This window comes from Nipponia nippon, unplaced genomic scaffold (genome assembly GCF_047370975.1).
Source record: "Nipponia nippon isolate SJK-2023a ecotype South Korea unplaced genomic scaffold, ASM4737097v1 scaffold_18, whole genome shotgun sequence".
Classification (NCBI taxonomy): domain Eukaryota; kingdom Metazoa; phylum Chordata; class Aves; order Pelecaniformes; family Threskiornithidae; genus Nipponia; species Nipponia nippon.
Genome location: NW_028262334.1, coordinates 5,151,962 through 5,176,622, shown reverse-complemented (window position 1 = coordinate 5,176,622; position 24,661 = coordinate 5,151,962). Strand labels below are relative to the sequence as shown.

At 42.1% G+C, this 24,661-nt stretch overlaps 2 protein-coding genes across 9 annotated transcripts in view; one reads left to right on the top strand and one right to left on the bottom strand.

Annotated features, from left to right (window-relative positions):
• The window catches only part of LOC148056077 (uncharacterized), a 174,375-nt gene extending 154,751 nt beyond the window's left edge, over positions 1-19,624 (top strand). The window contains exons 2-9 of one of the 7 annotated variants that reach the window (XM_087754477.1): positions 3,823-4,070; positions 9,435-9,604; positions 10,286-10,399; positions 11,240-11,469; positions 12,987-13,153; positions 14,605-14,758; positions 15,858-15,922; positions 18,545-19,624. In XM_087754477.1, the coding sequence (XP_087610603.1) occupies positions 14,641-14,758; positions 15,858-15,922; positions 18,545-18,673 (312 nt within the window). In that variant the 5' untranslated portion in view covers positions 3,823-4,070; positions 9,435-9,604; positions 10,286-10,399; ... (1 more) ...; positions 12,987-13,153; positions 14,605-14,640 and the 3' untranslated portion in view covers positions 18,674-19,624. Of the gene's footprint in view, positions 1-1,196; positions 1,337-3,822; positions 4,071-4,130; positions 4,282-9,434; positions 9,605-10,285; positions 10,400-11,239; positions 11,470-12,986; positions 16,083-18,544 lie in introns of those variants that run through there. The other 6 variants (XM_087754478.1, XM_087754476.1, XM_087754479.1 and 3 more) reach the window with 6 other exon arrangements.
• TMEM132B (transmembrane protein 132B) overlaps positions 1-24,661 on the bottom strand; it is a 257,005-nt gene that overhangs the window by 5,506 nt on the left and 226,838 nt on the right. For both annotated transcript variants that reach the window (XM_087754474.1, XM_087754475.1), the window contains 2 exons: positions 9,480-9,685; positions 1,238-1,511 (listed from right to left, as the gene is read on the bottom strand). In XM_087754474.1, the coding sequence (XP_087610600.1) occupies positions 1,238-1,511; positions 9,480-9,685 (480 nt within the window). The remainder of the gene's footprint in view (positions 1-1,237; positions 1,512-9,479; positions 9,686-24,661) is intronic.

Sequence of the window (24,661 nt, the reverse complement as noted above, 5' to 3'; positions counted from 1 at the left end):
AAACTACTTTATTTACAAAAATAATTTAATAAAACAACCAATCACTTCAAAATTGCAGCTTCATCTTAACAATGGAATATAGATTAAATTAAATGGATTTGTTTTTAAAAAAAAAGTCATTTTTGTGTGGTCTATAAAACCTCCTATGATTGCAGTATAGCACACGACATAGTGCAAGACACTGATTAACGCTGAAACTCATTGAGGGAATAAATAAGTGTGCAAAGCCTGGCTGATAGGAACCTGGCCTGCTGCCTTTGTAGGGACAGAGGACCTGAATGAAAGGAGAGTAGATTTGCAAAAGGACTTTGAAAATCCCACTGGGTGCCTGTCCGCATTTTTTAATGCCAAAATAGTCCTGTCAGTTTGCTTCAAGACCTTATTTCTAACCTGCTCAGAAGGAGACAGTCATCTTTCTACTGATGCCAGAAACAGCTGGTTCAAGCCCAAAATATTGGAGGTGTGATTTGTGAGCTACCATGAGAAATCTACAGGGTAGCTACCCGCATCGGCGCTACCTGCCTTCTGCTCTTTTACAGTCACTGGGGCGAGAGAGACATTTTAAGGGCAGAAATCCCTTGGCCTCTTTGTGATGTTTGTTTTAGGCTGAAAGGAGCTGAGCCCTAAAAGACCTGTTCCTTTGTGCTGACTACGAAGGAAACTTAGTGTGACTGGAACATTACGGATGTTCGCAGTTAATGAGAAGAGCCCCAGTGCTTGTATTCCTGTATTTTGATTAAGAAATACGCATGAAGTTAGATAGAGAGACAGGTGGTGCACATGAACACTGAAAGATTTCGTAAGATTAGTTTTGTGTCCATTTTTTAGGTTTTGTTTTGTGAACATAAAGGGACTAATTTTTCAAAGACGTTTAAGCATATAAAGATGCATGGAGATCTTTGGTAAAATTTCCTAACAGGTTCATAAGGTCCCACTTAAAAGAAAAGAAGGTAGTTGTGTGCATCATGTAACCTGTTTCACTGTTCAGAAAATCTCACTGTGTTGCTCGTCACATTAACATGGATAAATCCCTTCAGAAGTTTCACCTAAAGGTATTTCATGGAAGTGACAAATAGCAAAAATGCAAACCTATTCAAACTTCCTTTTATGTTTAGCATCAAATTTTTTTTCAGCTTGTTTTTTTCTGAGAGCAATTAATTTTATAAGCTGACTAGCTCCTGTGTGTGCGCATCCAGAACTCTCTCTACGGAAGCTGCAGATACATCTTAGGCTGTACCTGGACCGTGGTGATGCCATGCTCACGACCAACCAGAACTCGGCCATCTTGAAGCTTAGCAATCTTGGGTTCTTCTACCTTCATGAAATCAGTCACAAGGTCAGTGATGTCAAACTGCCACTCAGAGCCTAGCATATAGGTCAAGTGGCCTCCAAACTCAGAGGATTCAGCCACAAACTGTGTGAGGACTCGCACCATGGCATGCTGATACTGGAGGGTACAACCTTTTCCTTTTTTCTCATCATCCTCTTCATCCTCACTGTCACGGGTAGGCCTGTAAATAGATCCAGGTTTGTTATCTGCATTGCCATGATCTCCCTACAACACTGCAGAGCTTTACCTGCGTGGTATTTTCAGTTAGATTAATGTTATCGTCATCTGCTACTACGTGAGAAATAGGAAGCCACGTTTTGGATGTATAGGTTACTAAATCTGGGTGGGATGCTTGTACAGATTTTTTGTGCTGTACAATTTAAAAGCTACCATCACGTCTGTTAGTGAATTCTTTGTTTGAGTGGGACCTCCCAGCAACTTGAAAATATGTCTGCCATTGCTGAGATCTCAGTGGAACCACTGCTTGTTCACGGTGTCTCCAAGCGGCAGTCAAACCTTGCAGAGGACTAAGGAAAGCAGCATGAAATGTTTATGAGAGGGCAGTTCTGGAACAAACCCCTGTAGCAGCTCCGCAGGGATGGGAGAAGATGTTTTAGCATCCTTTCGTCCACCTTTGCCCATAACATTTGTGTCACTTTGTTCATCTCTTCAGAACTACTCTAACACATTTGGGATTCCCTGCTTAGGTAATGCTGCCCCACCTTTATCCCACATCTCTATCTCATAGGTTCATTACGCCCTCTGCATTTGAGAAATACACCATGATTTCACCTTCAATCTCATACAGTTCATGCAAGCGTCTGGTATGTTTAAGTCATGTAATGACCACGTGGGGCTTCCAAAAAGCCAAATTAGGCACTTAAGTTACCACTCAGGACATCAGTTACTCAGATGTACAAACACCATGCTAGACTGTTGAGACTATCGCTCATCCCAGAGAAACAATTGCAGCATTAGACACGCTTTATTTAACATTTTCTAACTATCTGTCCCCCTTGCAAAATCTAACCCGTGACAATATAACAGCTTTCCGTGAACCTTGTATGAGGCATCACAGTGATTTGTACATGATGGCAGTGCTGTCACACCTCACAGGATTTTGTCTGGTTTAAAACCCAGTTTCCCATCAATTCTTTTTTTTTTTTTTTTTTGATATTGTTTATTCCTTGGGACAAACACACGGAGTCTCTTATCTCTTTTAAGTCAGGTCTTAAGCACCAGGTGGTCACCCTTTTACTCATTTTGCCCCCATGCTGTGGAATTCATTGCTTAGAAATAATTTGCCTTCCTCCTTTACTTATTTATTGAGCCTGAAGCCACTTCTATAGCAAGGGTGGGAAATACGGGGTAAGCCTCTTATTTTTCACAGTATTTTGGGAAGTAGTTTTGTGTTTGCTGTGTTCCTTTATCTTCTCCTTTGAAATACCAGCTATGAAAAACTATTATAAAACAGAATTGCTTTTGTTGTAAATTGTTCTATGACAAAGTTGGCAAACAGTAAGCTGAAAACGTAGCTAAGAAAAGCCCTTATGCTCTTCAAAATGATAGAAAGTCCTGGTGTTACAGAATCTAATACACTGGAAATACATTTTCAATGGATCAACTGTTAGCCGAATATATATATTCGGCCTCAAGTAAACGGTATTTGGTACAGCCTTTTTGGGTTTGTAAACAACAGTGTCCATCATTAGTCGCTGAATGAAACACCATTGAATAACCACTGAATTGTTAAGAAATAAACAGGATCCTAAAATAGGATTTACATTACACAAAGAAATTAGTCTTACAGAATTAGACTGGCTGGGTATTTCAGGGACATTTTGAATTGTTCTCTCCTTCCCCGCCCAAGCGTCGATCTGGACTATGAGCTGAAGCCAGCCAGTCAGCAAAACAGGCACAAGGAAAGTACTAGAAGGGGGGTATTCATAGAGCTTACGTGGCCCGGGCCTGTTCAGATTGCTTGTGGCCTTATTGTGCTATAAAAGAGTTTATGAAGTCCTTAACGTTCCCACTTCCAATTTATTCCTGTATTCTGACGCTCTTCAGCTCATCTAAACTATAACCCTGCTCTGAATAGTCTCAGACTTTGGGAAAACCCGGTTTAGCTCTTGAGATGTTGGCATTTGATGCTTGTTTAGTAATACAGACAGCACCATCAGCACCTGTGCAGAACTGGAGAAGAAGGCGCAGGAGCTATTCAGGTAAGAAGTACTTACAGGATTTTGGGGAAAAGAGCCACAGAACCAGTGGGAACCAGTTTTGTTATGGGAAAAGAGCCACAGAACCAGTGTTCTGTGGCTTGAAGAAAAATGTTCACATGTTCGACATTCACGCTGACTTGATTTTTTTCCAGAACTCCGTTTTCTGTTTCTGTTACACAACCAGATGTTTTACTCAGATCCCATGTGTTACTGTTATTCATATTGATTTCTGCACTTATTTATTTCTACTTTCACTGTTTAAAACTTTAGACTACTGGACTGTTCAAGAGGAAATATTTTCAAAACAACTTTGAGAGAAAGAAGTTTTCAGCCCCCGTCCCGTACAGCTCCGCGATGTGGGAAGCATGGCCAGAGATAAGGAGTGTTGCATAAGGGCGCAGAGGGAGCACTCCTGCCCTTATTACCAGGCTTAAGGCTGCGTGGGCAGCCAGTACTACCAGCCAAAAAAAGATTATTCAATTCCAGCTCTTTCCTTGTGGTATCTCTAACAAACAAAGGTAAGGGCTCCATTTTGTTACAAAACCATTTATAGGTGTTTATATCTGTATACTCCTTAGAAATACATGGTGTCTATTGCATGCAAACGTGGAACATCAGAAAAGCATCTCTAAGCCATGGGATGGGCAAGGCACTTCCTTACCTCAGCGCAAAGGAAAAGGAGAGGTGTTTGCATTTTGAGTACAAGCTTTGCAAGTCTGCTTTTACCAGGTACCAACTAAAGTTCTTACTTTTTTTTTTAAACAAATGATATCCATTTCCACTTTATAGCCACAAATCCATGACTCAGTTAGTAAGCCAGAGCATTTCAGTGTTTTGTCTCCATGGGCCCAACAAAATGTTTGAGATCATTGAATTGCATAGTTCCCTTTAGAGTCTTAAACTTCTTGTTACAGTGTTTTCAGTAGGCTTAAAATCCTTCATTAAGCAGTGAGCTCATTTTCTTTTTAAGACACGTCCTCATGCATATAAGCTATTGCTGCATGTTGTGCTTTTTTTCCCCTTGGTCATCTCTGAGGTTAGCTCTGGGTATCTCTCAGAACCCTTCTTATCCTATTTCTTGCTCCTTTGCAAACTTGCTTGGAAGATTTTTTGCTTTTCTGGAGTGAACCAAGGTTGCCAGAATTACATTTAATTTACATTTCACACAGAGAAAGCCTTTGCCAGAGAGCGGAGTTAAAACAGCCGCCCTGTTACAAGGGTGCCTGCTAGCACTGATGTAATCAGTGATCTGTCAACTTTATATTACAGACACTGTCTGTGAGCAGTTTAAGTATGTCTCTCTTAATTTGTACCACTCTCAAACCAGGCATCAAGTTCTTGGTCCAGATGCTAATTTTCTGTTAAAAAACCCCTGAAGAAATCAGTTTTGCTGGTTTTGAATACTCATTAAAAAGAGTCACGTGTTTAAAAAACATTTGCAACACCCCTAATTGAAAAAAAACCTATTTCAGATACAAAATACGAGCAACTAGAAGTTGATTTAGTGGAAGCTACAGAAATAAGTTGCACATAGCTCCACTCACAGTTCAAGAAGAAATGTAATTTGGTACCTTTACAGATCTTGAAAATACAGTCTAGCTAGTAACAAAAATCTCTATGGCCTTATCTCCGTTGGACATTAAAGTCAGTTAACTAAAGGAGTGAATTTACAGTGTGTTCAAGCTTTGTGCGGATGTTATTATTCACAAATGGAATGGTTTGAATCCAGTTTTACTTAATTTGCTTTATTTCTGAGTGGCAGCACTCACACAGAGGTTTAACTAAAGCAGTTTACTTTTTCCTTCATTTAACTTTCCTCTTGCTTTCCTGCCTTTGTCTCCAGTACTAGACCAGACCACCTAATTACCCATTAGTTCAGCAGACCACCATTCATAAGCAATACCGCGTCTGGCTGAACTCTCTTTTGTAGGTTTCTCAGAGGTTTGCAGTCACCAGGACGTAGGAATGGCTTCATCAGCTGTTGTTCAGTAGGGCCAGATGCTGCTGAAGTCCAGTAAACTCTGTGCCTGACACTGAAGCATACGCTGGCGTCGTACTGTGTGGTGTCTGCCTCCCTGGGGGCCTCACAGAAACAGTGTGCTGTCCCAGTTGCAAATATTTACTTAGATTAAATTTCCAGCTAGTTCTGTGAGACTTTAGCCATGCAATTCCTATTAATGCAAGTTGAAGCCACGCATCCCATGTAAGCGTATGTGCGTAGAGCTAGTGCAGGAACTTCAAGAAGGTGCTAATTATTTTGCAGATGCATGAGGAATCAAAATAAATGTACTTGTTAGACCAGCAGAGTCTGCCTGGACCTCTTCTACCCTCTAATATTTGACTTTAATTTAAATATACACCTTCCGTTTGCTGAGATTGTGGGCTTTTCTGCAGCCCATTGCAGGAGCAGAGTTTCTGTTAGCCCGTGCTAGTTCATGCGTTAGTCACGAGCTGATCCATGGAGCTGGCTTTCATCTGGAAAGGGAGGCTCTTCCCATCTGCAGTAGCACACACCACAGATCAAGTTCTCCTCTGGATAATTGTAAAGGTTTGCCATGTATTTACAGACTGATCTGGTTAACTGTATTACTGCTCTTACACAGGGGAGACTATTTTTTTTCCAGTTTCTGGCATAAAAGCAGCCTGGTTTTTCTTTCTGTTCCTCTAGCAAGTTCCTGCTCCTACAGCAGTTCAGGTGAAAACCAACACAGTTCAAACTGAGCCAGGCATGTGCCATTCGTACAATTTTTGTAAAGACCCGGTCTTTTTCATTGCTTTGTGGAAATTACTCAAGAAGTTAGGTAAGCAAACATGTCTGTAATCACATGTATTTTACAATTACAAACATGACAGGGTTTATAGAGAGAAGCAAAACATTTTATTAGATCAACAAACACCACTGGAAAGAACAGATGTGATTTGGGGCATATAAACACTTTTTCAGGTCTGAAATAGAAGCAGATATATTCAGATGAAGAACAGCCATGCTGAGGCAGTAGTTTCACAAGCATTTCTTTTGTCGACAGCACCAATAAAAACATTTAAAAGATTACTGTAAACCCAGTTATATCTTGCCATCTGGCTCAGCCCCTCAGACAACTGAACCAGCACAGCCACGCTGAGCATGTGGGAACGAGGCAGCGGGGGAGCCAGAGGAGATGCAGGAATGTTTGGAGGTTGCTGAAAGTGTCTCTGCACAATCCCTATAAGAAATGCTCAAAATTTTACCTTCTGTATGTTGATGAATTGCTTTCTAGCAATGCTTAGTTCTTGCTGAGGAGACAAGGGAGTGGTGTGAAGATACCAACCCTAGTGGACAGGAGGAGAGTAGAGAATTGTTTTGTCTGTGGTGAGGTGAGCAATGGAGAAGACGCATTACAATCCTTTCATGACTAAGCCTGAGGACAGTGACATAGTTTCAGTTGACCTGTGGGCCACGTGCAACTGAACCTAAATTTAAGACTGCCTAAGCCTGTTGGCAGGGACTTTCAAAAGAATCCAAGAGTTAGATGCCCTCTTCTTTTCAAATTAGTTTCTTTTAAGGATAGATATCAAAAACCTCGTGGAAACTGCAAATACTGGCTCTTACATGAAAATGAAGTTGAAGCCGTACAATTCTATGGCTTCCACACCTGCTGGGAAATGCTTGGATTTTGTTCTTTTAAAAAGATCAAAGCACTCTCCTCTCTTTCAAACCTATTCTCAGGTGTCACACAAGACAACCTTCTCACTGCACAGCACTCACACTGTATTATACATACCAGGAGGGCACCGCAAGGAATCACAGGCCGAACCACTGTTCAGAATAAGCGAAAGTGGCCTTCTGGCTATATCACTGAATGAGGATTCACGAAACCAACCTGCAGCTCCTGACTGTAGTCCAAATGTCTTGTGTGCTTCAGGTCACCATTTAAAAACTCATCATAAAAACTCCCCCATGTTTAGGATATTGGGAAACATGTAGCTATGAAGGAGATGGAGGTATAAGCAGATTAAAAATTAAAGAGAAAAATAAAAAAAACCCCAAAAAACCAACAACAAACCAAAAGGAAAAGCCACTAAATCTCAGGTAAAACCCATCCAATCTAAAAAAAAAGGAAATGTAAAAACCTTATGTACAAAGTAAATGTCAGAGTGAGCACAACTAATGCTAGTCCTAGATTGCCTATTGATTTAGAATACCCCCCCAAAGTTAAAAAAAAAATAATCCACGACTGTTCCATAAAACAAGAGATAATTTATTTCTAGTTGAAACCTTTCCCGTTCACACGGGCAGGGACTGCTGACACACAATGTCATAAACTACCAGCTGCAATTCTGGGGAATGATACAGTGTCCGTACTTTCTCTTCCACCCTTCACGGAAAATGCTTGCTGAAGATGTGCCAGCAGTTCAGATGCAATCTGAGCAGCAGCAAACTCGCGCTGCTTGCCAGCTTGCAAACACAGCAGACTCTCAGACCATTATCTTTATTTCAGCTGGCCAAATAAATCAGAACTAGACACCAGGGGGTAAATTTCCAGCACTGTGTATAATGGGTTTAAAGTCAGAACGTCCACGACCGTTAACCACAGCTGAATGTCTAACTCACTGAGCTTGCTGCTGAACGTTTACTCCTATAATAAACACCAACAGCCTAATCCTGCAGCCATTTACTCAGCAAAATCCCCACTGGTTTTAGTAGGAGCTGCGCCTAAGGGAGTGTTACAGCACTAGGCACGTTACAGACAGAAGAAGGTAAGTTTTAAGTGAAACTTTAAGTGGCCGGTGTACGTTAGGTTCATTCATCACCTAGCACATCTCTTCCTTCCACAAATGGCAACTTTGCCTTTATCACTGAAGGAAACACAAATTTCTCGTGTGCCAGATCCTCCTTCTGTCACAGCCAGAAAAAACGTCCACATAGCCAAGAGGTAAGTCAGTCCCCTTCTTTGCAGCTCATTATCTGGGTATCCTGTAAATTGTGTCCTATTACCCTTAGTTTTATGCCCTTGTAAAGTGTTAGATAATTCTACTCCACTGCTGGCTGTCTGGGCTCTTTAAGGCTCTTGAATAGCCGAGACGTTCTCCTGGGCAAATCGAGTGCTTTAGCTAGAACTGCCACAGTGTTTAGCACTACAGTTACTGCTGCCAGAAATGCTTTTTCACTGTATTATAAATTTGAGCTGGTGTCATGCCTTGTTCTCCAGTAGTGTTTTTCAACTTAGCCTGAAATCCACCGATATAGCCGCGTTCCTGGAAGTTCTTAATCTTGCAAATTGTCCAAATGATGGTTATTCTGCAGTTGGTCTTTCAGTGGGGATGGACCGAACAGAGCTCAAAATCCCTGCTCCCCTCCCTCCCTTTTTTTCCCCATCCACATCTGTCCTGGTAGAATCTGTTCATCAGAATATAGTCTTCAATAGGAGCGTAAGTGGGTTTTTTGCCTAATTCAGATCTACTAAATAATGCTCCAGCCAGGTCTGGTGTAGAGTGCATCTGTACAAAGACTGACTAATCATCCAAAGTCACAGAATCATAGAATGGTTTGGGGTGGAAGGGACCTTTAAAGATCATCTAGTCCAACCTCCCTGCCAGTGACCCGACTCTCTCCCTGGCCCTATTTTATTTAGCACTGTAGACAGAAATTTAAGGTCCACGTTCTTTTCCTCAGATTTGCACATCGGAGTGTATGATACGATTTTCTGAGATAGTGGGGAATTGATTAATGCTCTGGGCAACGCCACTGACTTTTAAACTATCTAGATCAGGACAAAATGTAGCCTACTGATATTATTGTTGGATGTTATAATGAAGGCTAAGACAGACTGTAAAGCTGATTTTAAATAGGAGAGTTTAGATTCTGAGAAATACTCTAAAAATTTGTTGTGTTCTAAAATCAGGGGCCCTGGGCACGTATCTGGACTGGGCCGATGCTGTAAGCGTACCTTTTATTGGAGGTGACGGGTATCCTCCAGCCTTTGATCTGGCTAAGCTCTGTATCAGAGATCTCTATCTGCAGCGGGAGCCTTGGAACCCAGACCGTCACTTCTAATTGGGTGGTAAAATGCTGGTAAGTGAAGTTAACAATAGTATCCACTTTGCTTTTCATTTCTTTGCCGTTAACGAAGATGGAGTCACATCTGTCAGAAACCTTTAAAAAAAAAAAAAAGAAAAAAGATTAATTAGGAAATGAATAAAAGTTCCTGAGAAAGCATGGGGAATGATACATCAGTCCAAAGACAACACTGATAATGTGAGTCATGCATATTGTATTTTCAGTTTTCTAATTAGTAGCAAACAGTGATAAATGGACCCGAGGGAAACAGTTCTGCTTTCCTCAATGGATACTACTCAAACAGCAAAAATAATTTAATGTTGTTATATAACCTATGTGAATCTTTTATACGAGGCGAATTAAGCTCTTCATGAATCAAACTCCATGTGCATCAAAGTTTATGTTTACAACTTGCTTAAAGAACCTGGAAAAAATGGGGCCATATGTTAGTAAGAAAAAGACTGACTCAGAACCATAAAACAGAATCCTTTGCTTTTTCCTTGAGCACTGTGATGCTGAACGACAAAGATCCCCTTATGGCTCATGAGCAGAAGTGCAGCAGAAGCATTAATTTTTAGAACTCAGTAATTGTTTTAGCAAAATGTATTGATAGTTGCTCTGTGTCATTATATGAAATGACTGCCAAAACTAGCACGTGGGGTCTATACTACAACTCCTCTACCCTCTTGGTCTCAGGGATCCTCTGGCACAAAATCAAGGTCCTGCACCCGGAGCCTATTTATATAAAGAAGATGATGTAACAACGCCGTTGACCTGCATCCTGGAAAGACGCAACTCCTTCTTCATGAGGTACGGTTTTTTTAATGTATTTATGAACGTGTGTGTGTGTACTTTTAGATTCGCTCTATATATACACATTTAGATGAATGTATAACGTTTTTATATATGCATATAGATGTATATATGTGTTTATATGTACCTGCATATGTAGATGTATTTGTATCTATATACAGGTTTGCATTCTGCTTTGAGGCAAGAGAGAGGTGATAGTCTCCAACAGAGTCCATGTACTATGGTTTTAATCTTTTAAAACCATGGCTTATGAGATGTAGTCGTGCTACTGAGATGGACTTTGTTCTCCTGTCAGGACTGTTCCGTGTCATGTTGTATAATGCATTGGGACGCAGATCTGAAGGGATTCTGGCTAAGCTGGTGATTAAATTCTGGTTTGCTGGAGTTACTGAGATAACTCATGTAGGCTTCAGTGGGGAATATGCTGAAACACAGGTTGGTTTTGCTCTGCAAACATACCTCATCTCTTTTCTGATATTAACAGGAATTAGGGGTTACCGAGCCAAGAAAAATTACAGAAATTGTGTAGCAGCCTTTTCTTTTTGGCCAAAGGCAGTCCTCACATACGACTTTGAAATTAAGTTTGTCCTGCTTTAAATCTCATATAGTATAACATCCTTGTTCTCTTGAGCTCTGACGTGGTGTATTGCTGTTAGATGGACAGTACCTGAGTTCTACTATCATATGGAACACGTTTAGATAACAAAATTTTGCCTAAATGGCTCTCATAATGCTTTTAAGATTTATAGGCAACTTGCCTAAGAATCAGCTACTTTAGAAGCAAAAGAATGCAAGCAACCTTTATGCAGATCGCTCAGTGACAAGTTTTATTTGCAGAATTATTGTGACAACGTTGAAAATTATAGCAACTCTCAAGCCAAGCATGGAAGGAGAAGCATTTGGGAAACATTGTGCCCGTTGATCTGTTGGTCTGCATCCACTGAACATCGACCAGACCAAATGACTGTTTCACACTTAGCGAGACCACGCAGCCGAACTTTTCAAATTGTCCCTTTTATAACATCCCTGTACAACTAACGTCATTCTTCTGTGCTGCTTCTTATTAGGTAATGGCTTTGCTAAAAATATTGTGAAGTGCCTCGAGATTGTTGTCAGAAAAGCTCACTGTCTGATGTTTTTCTCTCCATATGCAATACCCATATACTAGAAGAGCTGCACTTCCACACTTGCCATTTTCAAGTCAGGTTCCCAGATCCTAATCAATGTACTGCAACGACAATCAATGGCTTTTTTATAAAGGGACTAAGCCAGGTTGTGAGGGACGGGGCAAAGGAAACTAAGTCACTCTTCTGGAGAGAATACTCCTTCCACATAAATGTTTAATGAGTACAAGAATTAAAAAAAAAATTAAATCTAGCTATCTGATAAAGAGCTTAAAATGGACTCCAGGCTCAGGAGTACCACGAATGAGATAGAGCATACTCAGAATCTTTGTTTCCCCCTCATAACGTGTCACAAGGGTCTCGGGAAGGTTTAAGCACATTAATCAAGCCCATTAATTGAATGAGCAGTTGAGATTCTAAATCATAAAGCCTACATCTAGGGAGTTTTGTGAGAATTAATACAAGACAGAAATAATTAAGAAAACTCAAAGAGGGAGGGATAAACATCAAGAGCAGATCAGGGGAATAACTAATATCTGACATGACAGCAGCTAATATTTTAGGTTCTTTTCTTGCTACTTAAAATGTTCTTGTCTTCTTGTCAGCAGGCAGGAAAGGTGCTAAATTACGGAACTGAAAGATGGACTTTAATTGTAGCTGTAAAAGTATCAGGCTAGGCTTACAAATTTCATAGATTATATGTCTAGACAGAGACATAGTCATTTATATACTGACCAAGAGGTAAGTATAAATCAGTATATATAACTATGCTATAGAAGTTCACCCAGTGGCCTTGTGTAGAGTTCAGAGCTCATGTTTTACTTAAGTGTATCTTCCAGAAAATAATCCAGCCTTGATAAGAAAACTTTAAGAGAGACATTATTGTTGTTTCAGTTCTCTATCTGGAATTTCAGTTTAGTCTATTTGGTACAAGCAAACCAAAGAATTTAAAGGAAAATTAAGTTTGTGCAAATAAGGGTGAAAACCACAGCAGTCAGCTGAATCCAGCCGAGTCCTGTGATGAAATATGTGAAGCCATGACCCCTGTTAACCATTCAGCGTAGACTAAAGCTCACCTGAGGAAGCCTCTGTTACACTCACATGCATTTAATTACTGCCATGTTTCATTCACCACACCTTACAGCCGTTGTTACTTCAAAGTAGATTTGGTTCATCTGAAGGAAACGAGAACCTTGAGCATGTATAGAAAATGCCCAGCACTCCTATTTTACTTGGGATCTACTACAGACCCAGGACAAAGAATTAATTTCATCCAGCTCTCATCTGAGAGCTGTGATTTCATGCTAACAGCACTCTGACACTCCTCCAAAGTGAAGAGGGAATGAGAAACAACATTGAGCTTCGGAGACTTGGTGACAGCTGTATTCTCTGGCTGATGGCCTACAGCAAATGTTCCCCTTTGCTTTCTCCCCTTTTAAGTCTGCTCCGTACTTTTCTAGTCACATTCTGACTGCCAGAAGTGGCTCGTGATGCTGCTGGAAGGGGAACTCGTACGGCCTGCTGCAGGAGTTTGGGGCATGCACGCCTGTGTACATCAGACAGCACTCGGGTTCGCCGTGGGGCAAGCTCTGACGCAGCAGGGAGACACAGGCAGTTACATTAGCAGGTGACTTAATGCACAGATTTCTTTTGAGCTGCTGCTTCTGAGGGAACAAAGAGGGAAAATGCGGTTAAATCTCTCCTGCAAACACTATGCAGTGAGAAGACACAGCAAAAACTCAGAATGCCACCCTCTCATCTAAAATGCACAGAGCAAACCTGTTTAAAACAGTCTGTCACCATCCATTATCAGCTGCCTGACAAAATCAGAAAGTGCTTCTTGAGACAGGTTGCAGCCAGGAGGGCAGGCCGGCCGGCGATGTGCTCTGGTATGCAGGTTGAGAGAAAGAGAGCTGCAATTAACCTCTCCGGGCTTTGAAGCAGATGATAGGCTCCGAACCCCACAAGTAATTGTAAAAAGCACAATTTGCCCTGTATGGCCTGTCACAGCCTCCTCGTTTTAGACTAATCCAGTACAAAAGTAGCTAACAGTCCAAAAGAGTAATTGGGAACCCATTCGATGTTCAGGTCAGCAAAGGTCTGCACACCCTTTGGGTGAGCAGGTAAAACGGGGGGAGTGTGAACCGACAAGAAAACAAATAATGCCTGCTGCGTGGTTCATCCTTACGTGCAGGTTTGATTTCAGAGCCTGTACCTTACCCTCAGCTCGCAGGTCGTTTTGTAAGGAGGCTGAATGAGAGAGATCTAACAGAAAACAGTCGCAATCCTTGTGGCTGTTGACCACTCGGGTGTTTTTGGGTTAAACAAGACTTTGCTGCTGAATGCCTGCTTGGCACAACTATTTTTTCCCCAGCCCTCTCTTGTGTGGGAGGAGAGAGCAAGATGGTTTCAGGAGAGGCCTACCCGTGGGCATCTCCAGCCAGCAGCGCTTCAGGGCTTTCCCAGCCCACACCTCGCCTCCAAGTTCATCTTTTTTCACCTTCAGACATATATTTCTCACTGATGTTTACATGAATGTTGTGTGCGCACACAGCTGTGTATGAACTTGTATAATGAATTTTAAAGGGAAAACTACTACCCAAAGGAATTAATTCCATTTAATTCAGTAGGAAGCAACAGAGACTAAATGGATGTGAGCGTGGTACCGAGTACAATGCCAAACTGTGCTATGGCACGTTTCATCTGTGGATTTTTGACACACAAAACCCAAAAGGATGATGGTATTTTTACAACCCATTTATAGAAGAGGAAACTGAGGCACATGCAGTGTGGGTCAGAATTGGGTCTCACACGCAGTCTCCAGCTGAGAGCTATAGCCATTTGGTTATCCAGTCAGGTCCCCAAATGATTTAAATTTGAAGTTCAAATTCACCCTTGAAAAGAGATCCTTTATACACTTACTTTCAAAAGAGCCTTCACGAGTTTTTCAGCAGAACTGGCCTTTACAAGAGGAGATTTTTTGCTTGGAGTCAAGATCTACTGGCATTTAAAAATACTTCAGTTTAATGGGACAGATGTGCAGACTTCTTCAGTTTTGTAACTCTGTTTTTTCAACAGCAAAAGCCAACCTTATTCTAATCCCTGCCTGAGACAATGCTGATGTCCAGCATCCGAGGCAGAGCCCAGAACGCGGTATGGCTGCAGCCACCTTCCTCCTCTGCAAACAGGGCCACCCGCCACTGGGCTCGGGAGCCAGGGCTCTGTAGAAGAGGTAGGAACGACAGCCCAGCAAATTGCGGCCGTTCATAACAGGTCAGAGGAACAGTGCACCGTGCTGCCGTGCAGTCAATGTGTAAGGGATGCAAAGTCTCATTATTGTGGCTGAGGCTATGAAGAGAACAATTGTAACAAGATTTTAAAGTGAATGGTGCCTAGAGGAAACGGCTCATTCTCATAATAATCTTAGAACTGTAATTTTGTGGTATTTCCTGAATGCCTTCTTTTCCACCTTTTCTGCGGCATTGTTCCTGGCATTGTCTTTTTAGCCCATTAGGAAGGACTTGCTGAGCTATATCAAACCCATAGTTGTGTGTTTTTCTTCTGCCTCTTGCATCTTTTTATATGGCCACAGCATGGCTGTATCAGGTTTTTTTCTGCTTTGGATTATTTTGTACTTTATTTTTATTATTGCTACATGTTTGCTTTAGAAGCACAGTCTGAAATTACTTCCTCAGCCTGAGGAATCTGGCTTAGCGTTTGTGTAGTAGCTGAAGACAAAAAGAAGGATTCTTCTTCTTCTTATGTTCTTCTTTCTCCCTCCTTCAAACAGCCACTTACCTCCGTGCCTTCCCTGGCTCCTGTCCCCTCCTGCACTATGCACTGCCTGAAGCCATCGCTGGAGTCTCTCCTAAACCAACAAAGGGACGGAAAGATATGCCTCGTGTCTTGAGACAAATAAACAAACAGAGGGTTTTCCCAAACCCTTTTCAGCTACAAAATGCTGTTTTCATTGAAATTCGGAATTATGCCTGATCGTAGTCAGTCTAGAAAAATGTCAGACTTCTTGTTTTGGCTGTAGTTGTATGTTATGTCATGACATGTTAATTACTCTGGGGCACAATATTTGCCCATATGTACATGTCGAGTGATAACATAAAAGTAGAAGTTTTCATTGGATTTTATTTCCCTTTTAAAATTAAAACTAATTGGCCAAGGTTGCATTACAGTTCTGCCCCAGAACAACCTACTGCTCCTGTCGGGCTTGCGTGGCAGAGGCAGCCCGGTGTCTCACCCCGGCTGGTAACTGCACACAAACCTCTGCAGAGCACTTCTGGGCCCACCTGTGAGACTCACGGTTTTTTCCTGTACAGGTGGCAGCACGGCTGTGCAGGACTCCGGCGGTGAGAAGTTGTATCGTCCACCAGGACCCAGTGAGGTGAGAAGCACGCTGTGAGGAGGAGGCACTGCCCTTGCTTCTGACACCCATGCAGCAACGCGGCACAGCTTCCAAAGCAGTCCTTGCGTTGTACGTATCAAAGCATTGCGTGTGGCTGGCTAGGCTTAACAGTGCATTTATTTCAGCCTCTTCCACAAGCAGGGATTTTTCTATGCAGTTAATTCTGGCAATAGTTCTGCCTCCCCCTGCCCCAGCTAATTGTGCGTACTGGGGTCTGCAGATATTGTCTCCAAGCAATTTGAGGCAAATGGTAGATTAAGAATATACAGAGTAAAGGATGGCAAATGACATGATGCTGAAATTGAAACTAATGAAAACAGAAGTTTTATTCCCTTTTAATTTTAGACATGTGCAGAATAGTCTTGGAAATGTCATTTTTGAAACATTCTTTTCACGTTAATTTGTTTTTATTGGCAAATCAGTTCTCCAAGTACTGTTCTCTGGAATAGCTGCTGTAGTTTCAGGTATAAGTGTTGGCTATAGGAATCCCTCGAGATGTATTCTAAGGTTTCTTTCCTACTTAGAAACAATAGCAAGAGTTTAAGTCAAGTATTCCCCATCCCATGTGTTCGATATGTGTTTGCTTTTCATCTTATCAGTGAATAATAATGTTACAGGGAAACAGTATACGAACTGCATGATTCAATGCAATCCAATAGCTATACTTACAAATCTGAATAGAATGATTTTTTCCCCCCCTACTACCAGCTTTTGCTGGAGAAAATCTAAAAAGTGAAATATGTCAAGATGAGCCTGAAGCATTTCCAGTGCTCTTCATCTGAAGTAGTCTTACATTGCAACATCTACTGAGAAGAAAACCACATACTTTTACACTGAAACGAGGTATCCCCAATCTTGTTGTTTGGGGAAATTTGGATTGGGGCAGGAAAGTTTGTGTAGGCCCCACAGCACCGTGGTATCCTGTAACGACAGGCCAGTCACATCATCTGTCTGCAAGAATCTTGCTGTGTTTGGGTCAGTTATTTTCAGATATACCTGCTCTTTTTTTAATTACCCAAAGTCTTGATCTTATAACTGCTGAAGTCGATCCAACTGAATTAAGTGGAGGACGATCACGCATCAAAGGCCAGAGGTTAGCAGGCATTTAACTAGGTAAGTGGAGATTTCCAAAACCACAGGACTATACATTGGGAAATTCAGGCCATTTTGAAATTCCCGTTTTGCAATGGTCATTCTTCCCAGTTTTATTGTTCTAAAGGACTAAGGTGGGAGAATCAAAACTTGTGTCTGGACTTCAGGTGTCTCTCATTAGAGACAGAAGCACAATCTGACAACCTGCTTTGAAAGGGAGGAGTTAGTACTTCAGCACTCAGCCCAACACAGACCCAGTTCAAGGCCCCTAAGAACAACCACCCCCATGGCTTCAATGAGCCATGCAGAGAACATTACAGGCACAGACAATAACAATATCCATAACTGTGTTTGCCAGACTGGGCCTATTCTGAAGACTACTTATGGCAGTGGTACGAAATACAAACTGTAATTTATACTCAGGTCTGAAATGCAATGACAAGGAGTTAGAAGCAAGATAGAAAGGAAAACCCTTTGTCCAGGAAAGCAAAAATTTGGAAAAACAGATAATAAACTGAAGTGCTGTGTGTTCAAGAGACCAGAAAAGCATGACAGGTCTGAGCGATAGGCTTGTGGAGGGATTATCAGTAACACAGATGCACAGAGCTCCACGTGGACAACATGAGACCATTTTAATAGCAGCTCAGCAGCAATTAGCACAATAGCGTGAGTGATACTCTCTTGTTTTATTGAAGAAGCCTCTGCTCATTTCCTCTGTAGATGTCACTATTTAACACTACTGATGGAGAGAAGCAGGATATTGGAGGAGGAGGGAGATGAGACTAGGTATAGCTTGTAATGATGTGAATGGGTATTTGAAGTTTTAGAGTGTTTTTACCTTTTAACCCCCATTGAAATGCACTGAACTAGAGGGAAGGACAGCATGGAAGACATTAACATTTTGGTTTAACAATAGAGACAATTGCTGTGGCTTAGAAAAGGTGCAATGATCCATGAATGTACAATGAGAATTTAAAAACCTGCTGTACTGAATGAAGTGTGCACTATTCAAAAACTGTTGATCTATGCAAAATTATTAAACAACACATGAGATCTGCCAGGATTTCAGTCCCAGGTGCAGAGCAGCTGCTCTCATTCACTTTCCGACATGCCGTGCAGGGGCGTTCCTGCTGGAGATGATAAGTTTGGCGGGTGCACAGGTTGAAAGGGGAGGACCAAAGAAGGTGGGTGTGCTTTCAGACTCCAGCCTGCTCCTTGGCCTGACTTAATTCAGGCTCAGTAATAACTGCTGTGCATCCACGGCGGTGGTGCAGCTGCTGGGAAGGGCAGATGCTCTGGCGTTTCGTTCTTACTGATTATGTAGCGTGAATACTGAAAGTGATGGGGGGGGCAGCTAATAGCAGTACATGGTGGCTGCCAAAATGTTCTCTGCTCCATGTACCAAGTTCCTTTACTCATCAGCTGAGCTTTTAACTGCACTTTTTCTACAAAAATCAAGCTGAGGAATTCTGTTGGAATTAAAAGTTACTGTGTCTGCTCTCCCCACAGATTTATCATCACCATGTGCAGGTTAAGAAAAAGAGATCAACTTCATTAGGTCAAACCAATGGCCATATTAAGACGCTGGTGCCTTTGGAAGATAAGAATGCCTTCGTTCACAGTACCTGGAATAGATAGGGGTTGATCCATCAGGAACGTCAGCTCCCCTGCACAAGAATAAATGATGCTTGATACCAATAACTAAAAGATAGTGGTGGCTGTGTTGCTATTGGCCTTAGTGCAGACTTTTCTGCGATCGGTTGGGAAACCAGATGGGACGGTACTTTGATGTGTGAAAGAAAAAAGGGATGTAACTGGTAGGGATACAGCATGCCTTTTTTAGGTTTGATCCGACGCTTGTTGAAGTAAATGAGAGACTTTCTACTGATTTACTGGCCTCAGACCAGGACTTTTAAAGGATGTGAGGACTTCAATGTCTATTGTAATGCAATGACAGCCAACTGTGACACAAGCTTGGAATGGGGAGATTTTTAGGCAGTGTTTTTTCAGAGGCTGAAGTTCTTTGGTATGTCATACTTCAAGTTGTTTAGACAAACTGCTATTATCTCTTGATAAAGCAGCAGTTCCACTGCCAGGATGCAGAAGAGCAGGTGCACATGAGACTTATCTCGTGTGGTTCAGGCTCACTTAAATCTCGGCACGGGTTGTGTTTGGGGGAAGCGTCAGGAACTCTTTTTTTTCATTCAACCACTACTGCTGTTGATAATGAGAACACACAGACCAGAGCTCAGAGCAGGATCTTGTCCATTTGCAATCAAAATTGTGCCAGTCCCATTCTTGCTCCCTGTTTCTTTTAAGCGATCTAGTATGCAAGTCAGCATGGCTTCTACTTGCCTTGTCACCATGATGCAGTACCTCTCCTGGGCTAACATCCTTCCCGGACAGGCATGCTTATCTCCAAGACAGGCAGCTTCATTCTTTGCGCTGAGATAAAGGATCTCTCACCAGCACAAACTGAAGCACATGCTTGTCTGAGGTAGCTTTTGCTTAAGTGTTTGATCCTTAAACTTCTGCAGATCAGGCATTACCAACACTTGCTAGTTTAAGTAAACATCCGCGCACTCTGCATTTATCAGTGGTATCCCAGAAGGCCTTGAGAGTTGTTTATCTGGTGAAACCCCAGCATATGGTGCCAGCTCTTTCTTGCACCAATTCTAATTGCAAACACTGAACCTTTTTTGTAAAAACTGTTAATTAGGTGAAACTAACACATATGTTGGAGCTATAAGCTAAGGTGGGTTTCCCCCCCCTCTTTTTTTTTCCCCACTAGAATTACTCACACAAATGGAGTTATAGGCTGACAGAATAATTTACACATCGTTGAGAAAAGTAAGAGGGGAGAATATTCAGGCAGATGTAACATACTTCAGTTCCACTGAAGTTCTTTGTAAAATAATGGGCTTTAAAAGTAATCTTCTGTGTACTAAGTAAACTTAGTGTTCATGATTCATGGCTCTAATCCCTGTGACTGAAATTTAAGATCTAAGGCTCCATGAAATTAAAAGAAAAAGAAACAATTACATGCATATTCATTCAATTTCATGTATTGCGTATCCTTCAATTTTTCCAATGAAATTTTAACAGGGCAGATAGAGGTTTCTAAAGAGTATGTACTTGAAAAAAAACAGCAGGTCGGTTGTAACTGCTGAAGCTAACCAGCTCTTCTGTGCCTGCTGGTTTCTCAGCATTCCTGGAGAATGCAAGTCACCTCCAGATTTCCTCATCCCCCGCAAATATCTCATAGATGCTACAACACAGCGTGCAAAAAGCTCAAGGACACTACGTGTGTACAGCCCTTGTACCGGCCACTCAGCCCTTCCCAGCTGCACAGAAACGCTGTGGCGTAAATAGGAGGACGCTCACAACAGGGCCACTGCACATAAAGTCCTTGCGCTGCTCCTGAACTGCTCCGCAGAGGAAAGGAGCCCTATATGCTGCTGCTCCCACCAAAGGACAACTGTGCCCCTTCCCTATGAATGCAATTTGAATATATGGCAACTACAACAGCACCAAAAAGCCCCAAGCCCAGAAGAAGACTAGACAACCAAGTAATAAAGCTTGTGAGCTTAACAGCAATGCATTAAGAAGTCATGAATGTTAGCCACACTGATCTAGCCTTTAATCTTGTCCCAGTAGCGAAAGGATACACCATCCTTATCCCAAAGGATCCATAGAAAACCAGAAAAAAAATCCCAAAAGAGCTTTTATATACACAGCAGTACACTTTCATTTTGTAAAGAGAACGCTGGTCCTGTGCCTAGATATTAGTGCATCAACATTCATAAGTCTTCCCAGCTAGTTTGTAGTCTCTGAGCAACAAATAATTCATTAATTAGTAAAAAAGGAAAAAGGGACATTCAGACAGCAAACACAGCCAACAAAAACAGCCCTCAAACAGCATTCATTCAGCCAAGTGCTTCAATAAAATTATTTGGAGAGAATGTCAAGAGCCTTTACCTAAAAAATTACCTTTCTTCTCTGGTCTTACGAGACTAGACTATACTAGACTGTTTTATTCATCTAATATAGCATGATGCAGAAGATTGGCACCAGGAGAGAGTTCCCTATTCAGTAAACGGAAAAAGCCAAGAGACATAGGTGGATGTAATTCAAAGAATCGAATTTAGATATATATACAAAGATGGTGCAAGTTCCTCACATATACAAGATGGTCAAACAATCTCCAGACACCACTAGGTCACACATCCTATTGCCCTGCATGCACTACAGTCCTGCTAATGCTTGTAACTTTAGCACAACACTCAAAATATTTGGTGCTTTCTATGAAAATTCCCATTCCTGGAGTCATATTAGTCTGTGAAAAACTAAACTTAATTCTTCAAATGCAAAAAAAAAAAAGCATCTAGCTGTAGTGGGTACTACGAACAGTTTAAAAAATGTGAACTCCCTAAAGGCTGAAAATACAGATGGGCTCCAAAAGGGCCTCCGAAGTATTCTGAACCTCATTTTTAGCCTGTGTTGGCACTTTCCTGGAGGAAGGGTTTGTCTATACCTGTAAGGCCAGTACTGTAACTACAATATTCCTATATAGTGTGCATAGCAAAAGGCACTTTTGAAATGATGGCAGTATTGTAACAATACAGGGGGCTTTATCTACAGCACAGGGAAAATGAGAGAAAAAACATGTTCATTGGCTGCAGAGGAGCAGATGGTGAAGTTGAAAAGGGGAGTGCTGCTCTTTCCCATCATCTCCATTCCTGTCCTGGATGTCCCAGCTCCCATGCTAGCACGGGCCCTGGGAGCTTCCCGCTGGATTGTGCTCTGTGGTCTCCTTGGTGACTGCCCGCGCCGAGCTGTGCTCCTGCGGACGGGTGCTTGCAGGGAATACTCTTGGACAGTCACGCAGGGAAACAGAGGGAGGTCCTTCAGGATGAATGCGCTGGAAAGAGAAAACTCTCAGTGTATCAAAAATACGGCCAGATTTCCATTCAAGTGTACTGTCTCGGGGCTTTTGAAATTGTCAGGAAGTGACTGAATGCCACAGAAGATCTTTTCCAAGAAAATATTTCATCTCTCTTTAATGTCAGACTGACACAATCATGAGACAAGACTTAACTCCTTAATGCAAAGTGCTGGCTTTGCTTCTGTATATAAACATATCTAAGACTGTGCTGAAGATGGCATGCTTCAGTTGTGACACAGCCTCAACTTAGAAGCTTAAATTCTGCGTATAAATTCATAGGAATTACTATACCGTACATACATAAGCTGCACCTCAGTCAAGATGGAATCCCTTGAAAACAGGCCCCTATATAACCCACTGTTTCTGACGGCTGTACACCTGCAAATCCTCCCACTCCTAGCTAAGGTTTCTTGCCAGACCAGGGGAGGAGAAATCCAAGGTACAAACAAGGGAAGCTTAAGGGTGGGGGAATCCTCTGTGGGATCAGAGACAGCTGAGCCAGAGGGTGCCTTGGGGCAAAGCTCCCCTTGTGTTACCCACACAGGGACAGCAGTTGCACGGCTTCCGAGTCACCCGGGGGGTTTACAGATAGCTCATGAGTTACAAGAGTGAAAATCTGATCTGATCACAGTAGCAGCTGCCTTTGTGTTCTCCAACTGGAACAGGAGAGGAGTGAATTGTCCCTCTGGTGCAGGAAGACGCAGGGAGTGGAACAGAACAAATCCTGCAGGAGCAGCCCCGTTTGGGGAGAACGCTCAGGGTGAAGCCTGCTCTGGTGCTGTCTGTTTGACTTTTATTGTGTCAATAAATCCAAACTCCAACAAGCACATCTTGGCTAGAGCGTCTATGCAGAGCAGAATAAGAAAATGCCTGGTGCAACTGTAATACACGTCTGGGTACTGCATTGATAGTAATGAATAGGTTGTACTGAAGATGGAAAAGTTTTTTTTCATTGACATGCACCAGTGGTCTAAGTGCTCTCTGTCTAAAGGGTCTGCAGGACTAAGGGGCCGCTGACATCTCCTGCTAACACCTCCCACCTTTTTTTCCTCTTGCATTAGCATGCTGGAGCTTTTGACCTTAAACTGTCTTCCACTGTGGGCAAAGGACGGTGTTAAGGCAATGGCATTGCCAAGGATGACATCCTTCCCTACACATTACTACCCAAACATGCAATTCAGCCCCACATGACAAATACATGCTACAAGTCACTGAACGGTGCTTATGGTTCTTTAGAGGGTCTCCGCTAGTCATCTCAATGTATTTTACAAAGAGAATTAACTGTCATAATCCTTCTTTTTACCAAGAAGGGAACACAGCTTATTAAAACCCTCAAGCAGAAGAGGAGCCCTGAGGCCAGGTGGTATGTGGCTCAGACGTGGCTTTTGGGCAGGTGGCCCTTCACTGAGCAGCCCGGGGTTGCCAGGCCCAAAGCTTCAAGACATCAGAGCAGAAAGACTGCCGGGGGCTGCAGACCTAAGGACTACCAGGGTCTGCAAAACACATAACAGACCACAGAGTTTTCTCTTTTGAGGATAATTTTTTTAAAACCTGCTAATCACAGTGAGAACAAATGTCAAAATGCCTACATTTTTTGGATGACACAAAATTTACCCTTTTCCACAGAGCTCTTCAGAAACCATGACCTATCAAAATCAATAGTTTGCTATTGACTTTAACTTAAAGGCAGAGATTGAGTTATCAGAAAAATCAGCGTAGAGCTACCTGACTTACTTCTCCATTGCTCTTGAAAAGATCATCTTTGCTCCAAAGCCCATACGACCTGGGTGGACTGAGCTGCTTTCTCACCAAACAAGAACCTGTTAAAATCCAGCTACAACTGAGTGTTCTTCCTACCTGTCAGTCTTTCTCCCATCTATAGCCACAGTGCATGGACTTGTATGAACTCTGTCTAAATGCCAAGATAGATATGTAAAGCTCTTCGGTTCCCCCACTGAATCTGGGCAAAAATAACCATTCCAACTCATGCACGAAGGAGAAGTGACAAACCGCAGGGTGCTGCCATAAGTTTTCCGTTGTACTTTTGGGTTTTTCTCTTTTGGTTTGTTTTTTAACATCTTCCCTCAGGGCTGCGTAGACACAGAAAAACATGCCACAGTCACAGAATGTAAAAAACATGGGAACAGAACAAAGAAGTTTCTTTCTCTTCCTAAAGTTAGACCAATTTACTTCATCACAAGACAAGTATATGTAAAAGCTACGTACAACATAAAAATATATCCCAAACCCTAGAATCACAGAAAACATATGAATCCATTTGGCTCTTTTATGATTTCTCGTTCCTAACCAGAAAGCCTACAGGCGCGCTACGGACTTAATGGGAAGTATATTCAATCAATCAGCAGTGTAAGCAAAGGATGAGCAAACCAGGAAAGCTTGCTTGTCTTGATCATGCCTATTTCTTTATATTTCTTTAATGATGCCACATATGCCTAATCACCCAGACATATTCCTTAAAAGCCTCTGGTATGGGCCTCAGGACATATGGGTCCATTTAAAGCCTCTGCCATTGATACAGCACAGAAGGAGCCTGACAGCTTCATCAGACCGTATCGCTGGTGCCCGTCTGCAAGAGAGAGATGTTACCACTCCCCGTTCAGAGGTCCAGTGATGTTGGAGTTGCAAGTCACTCGAACACCGGGGCAAACAGGCATTCAGAC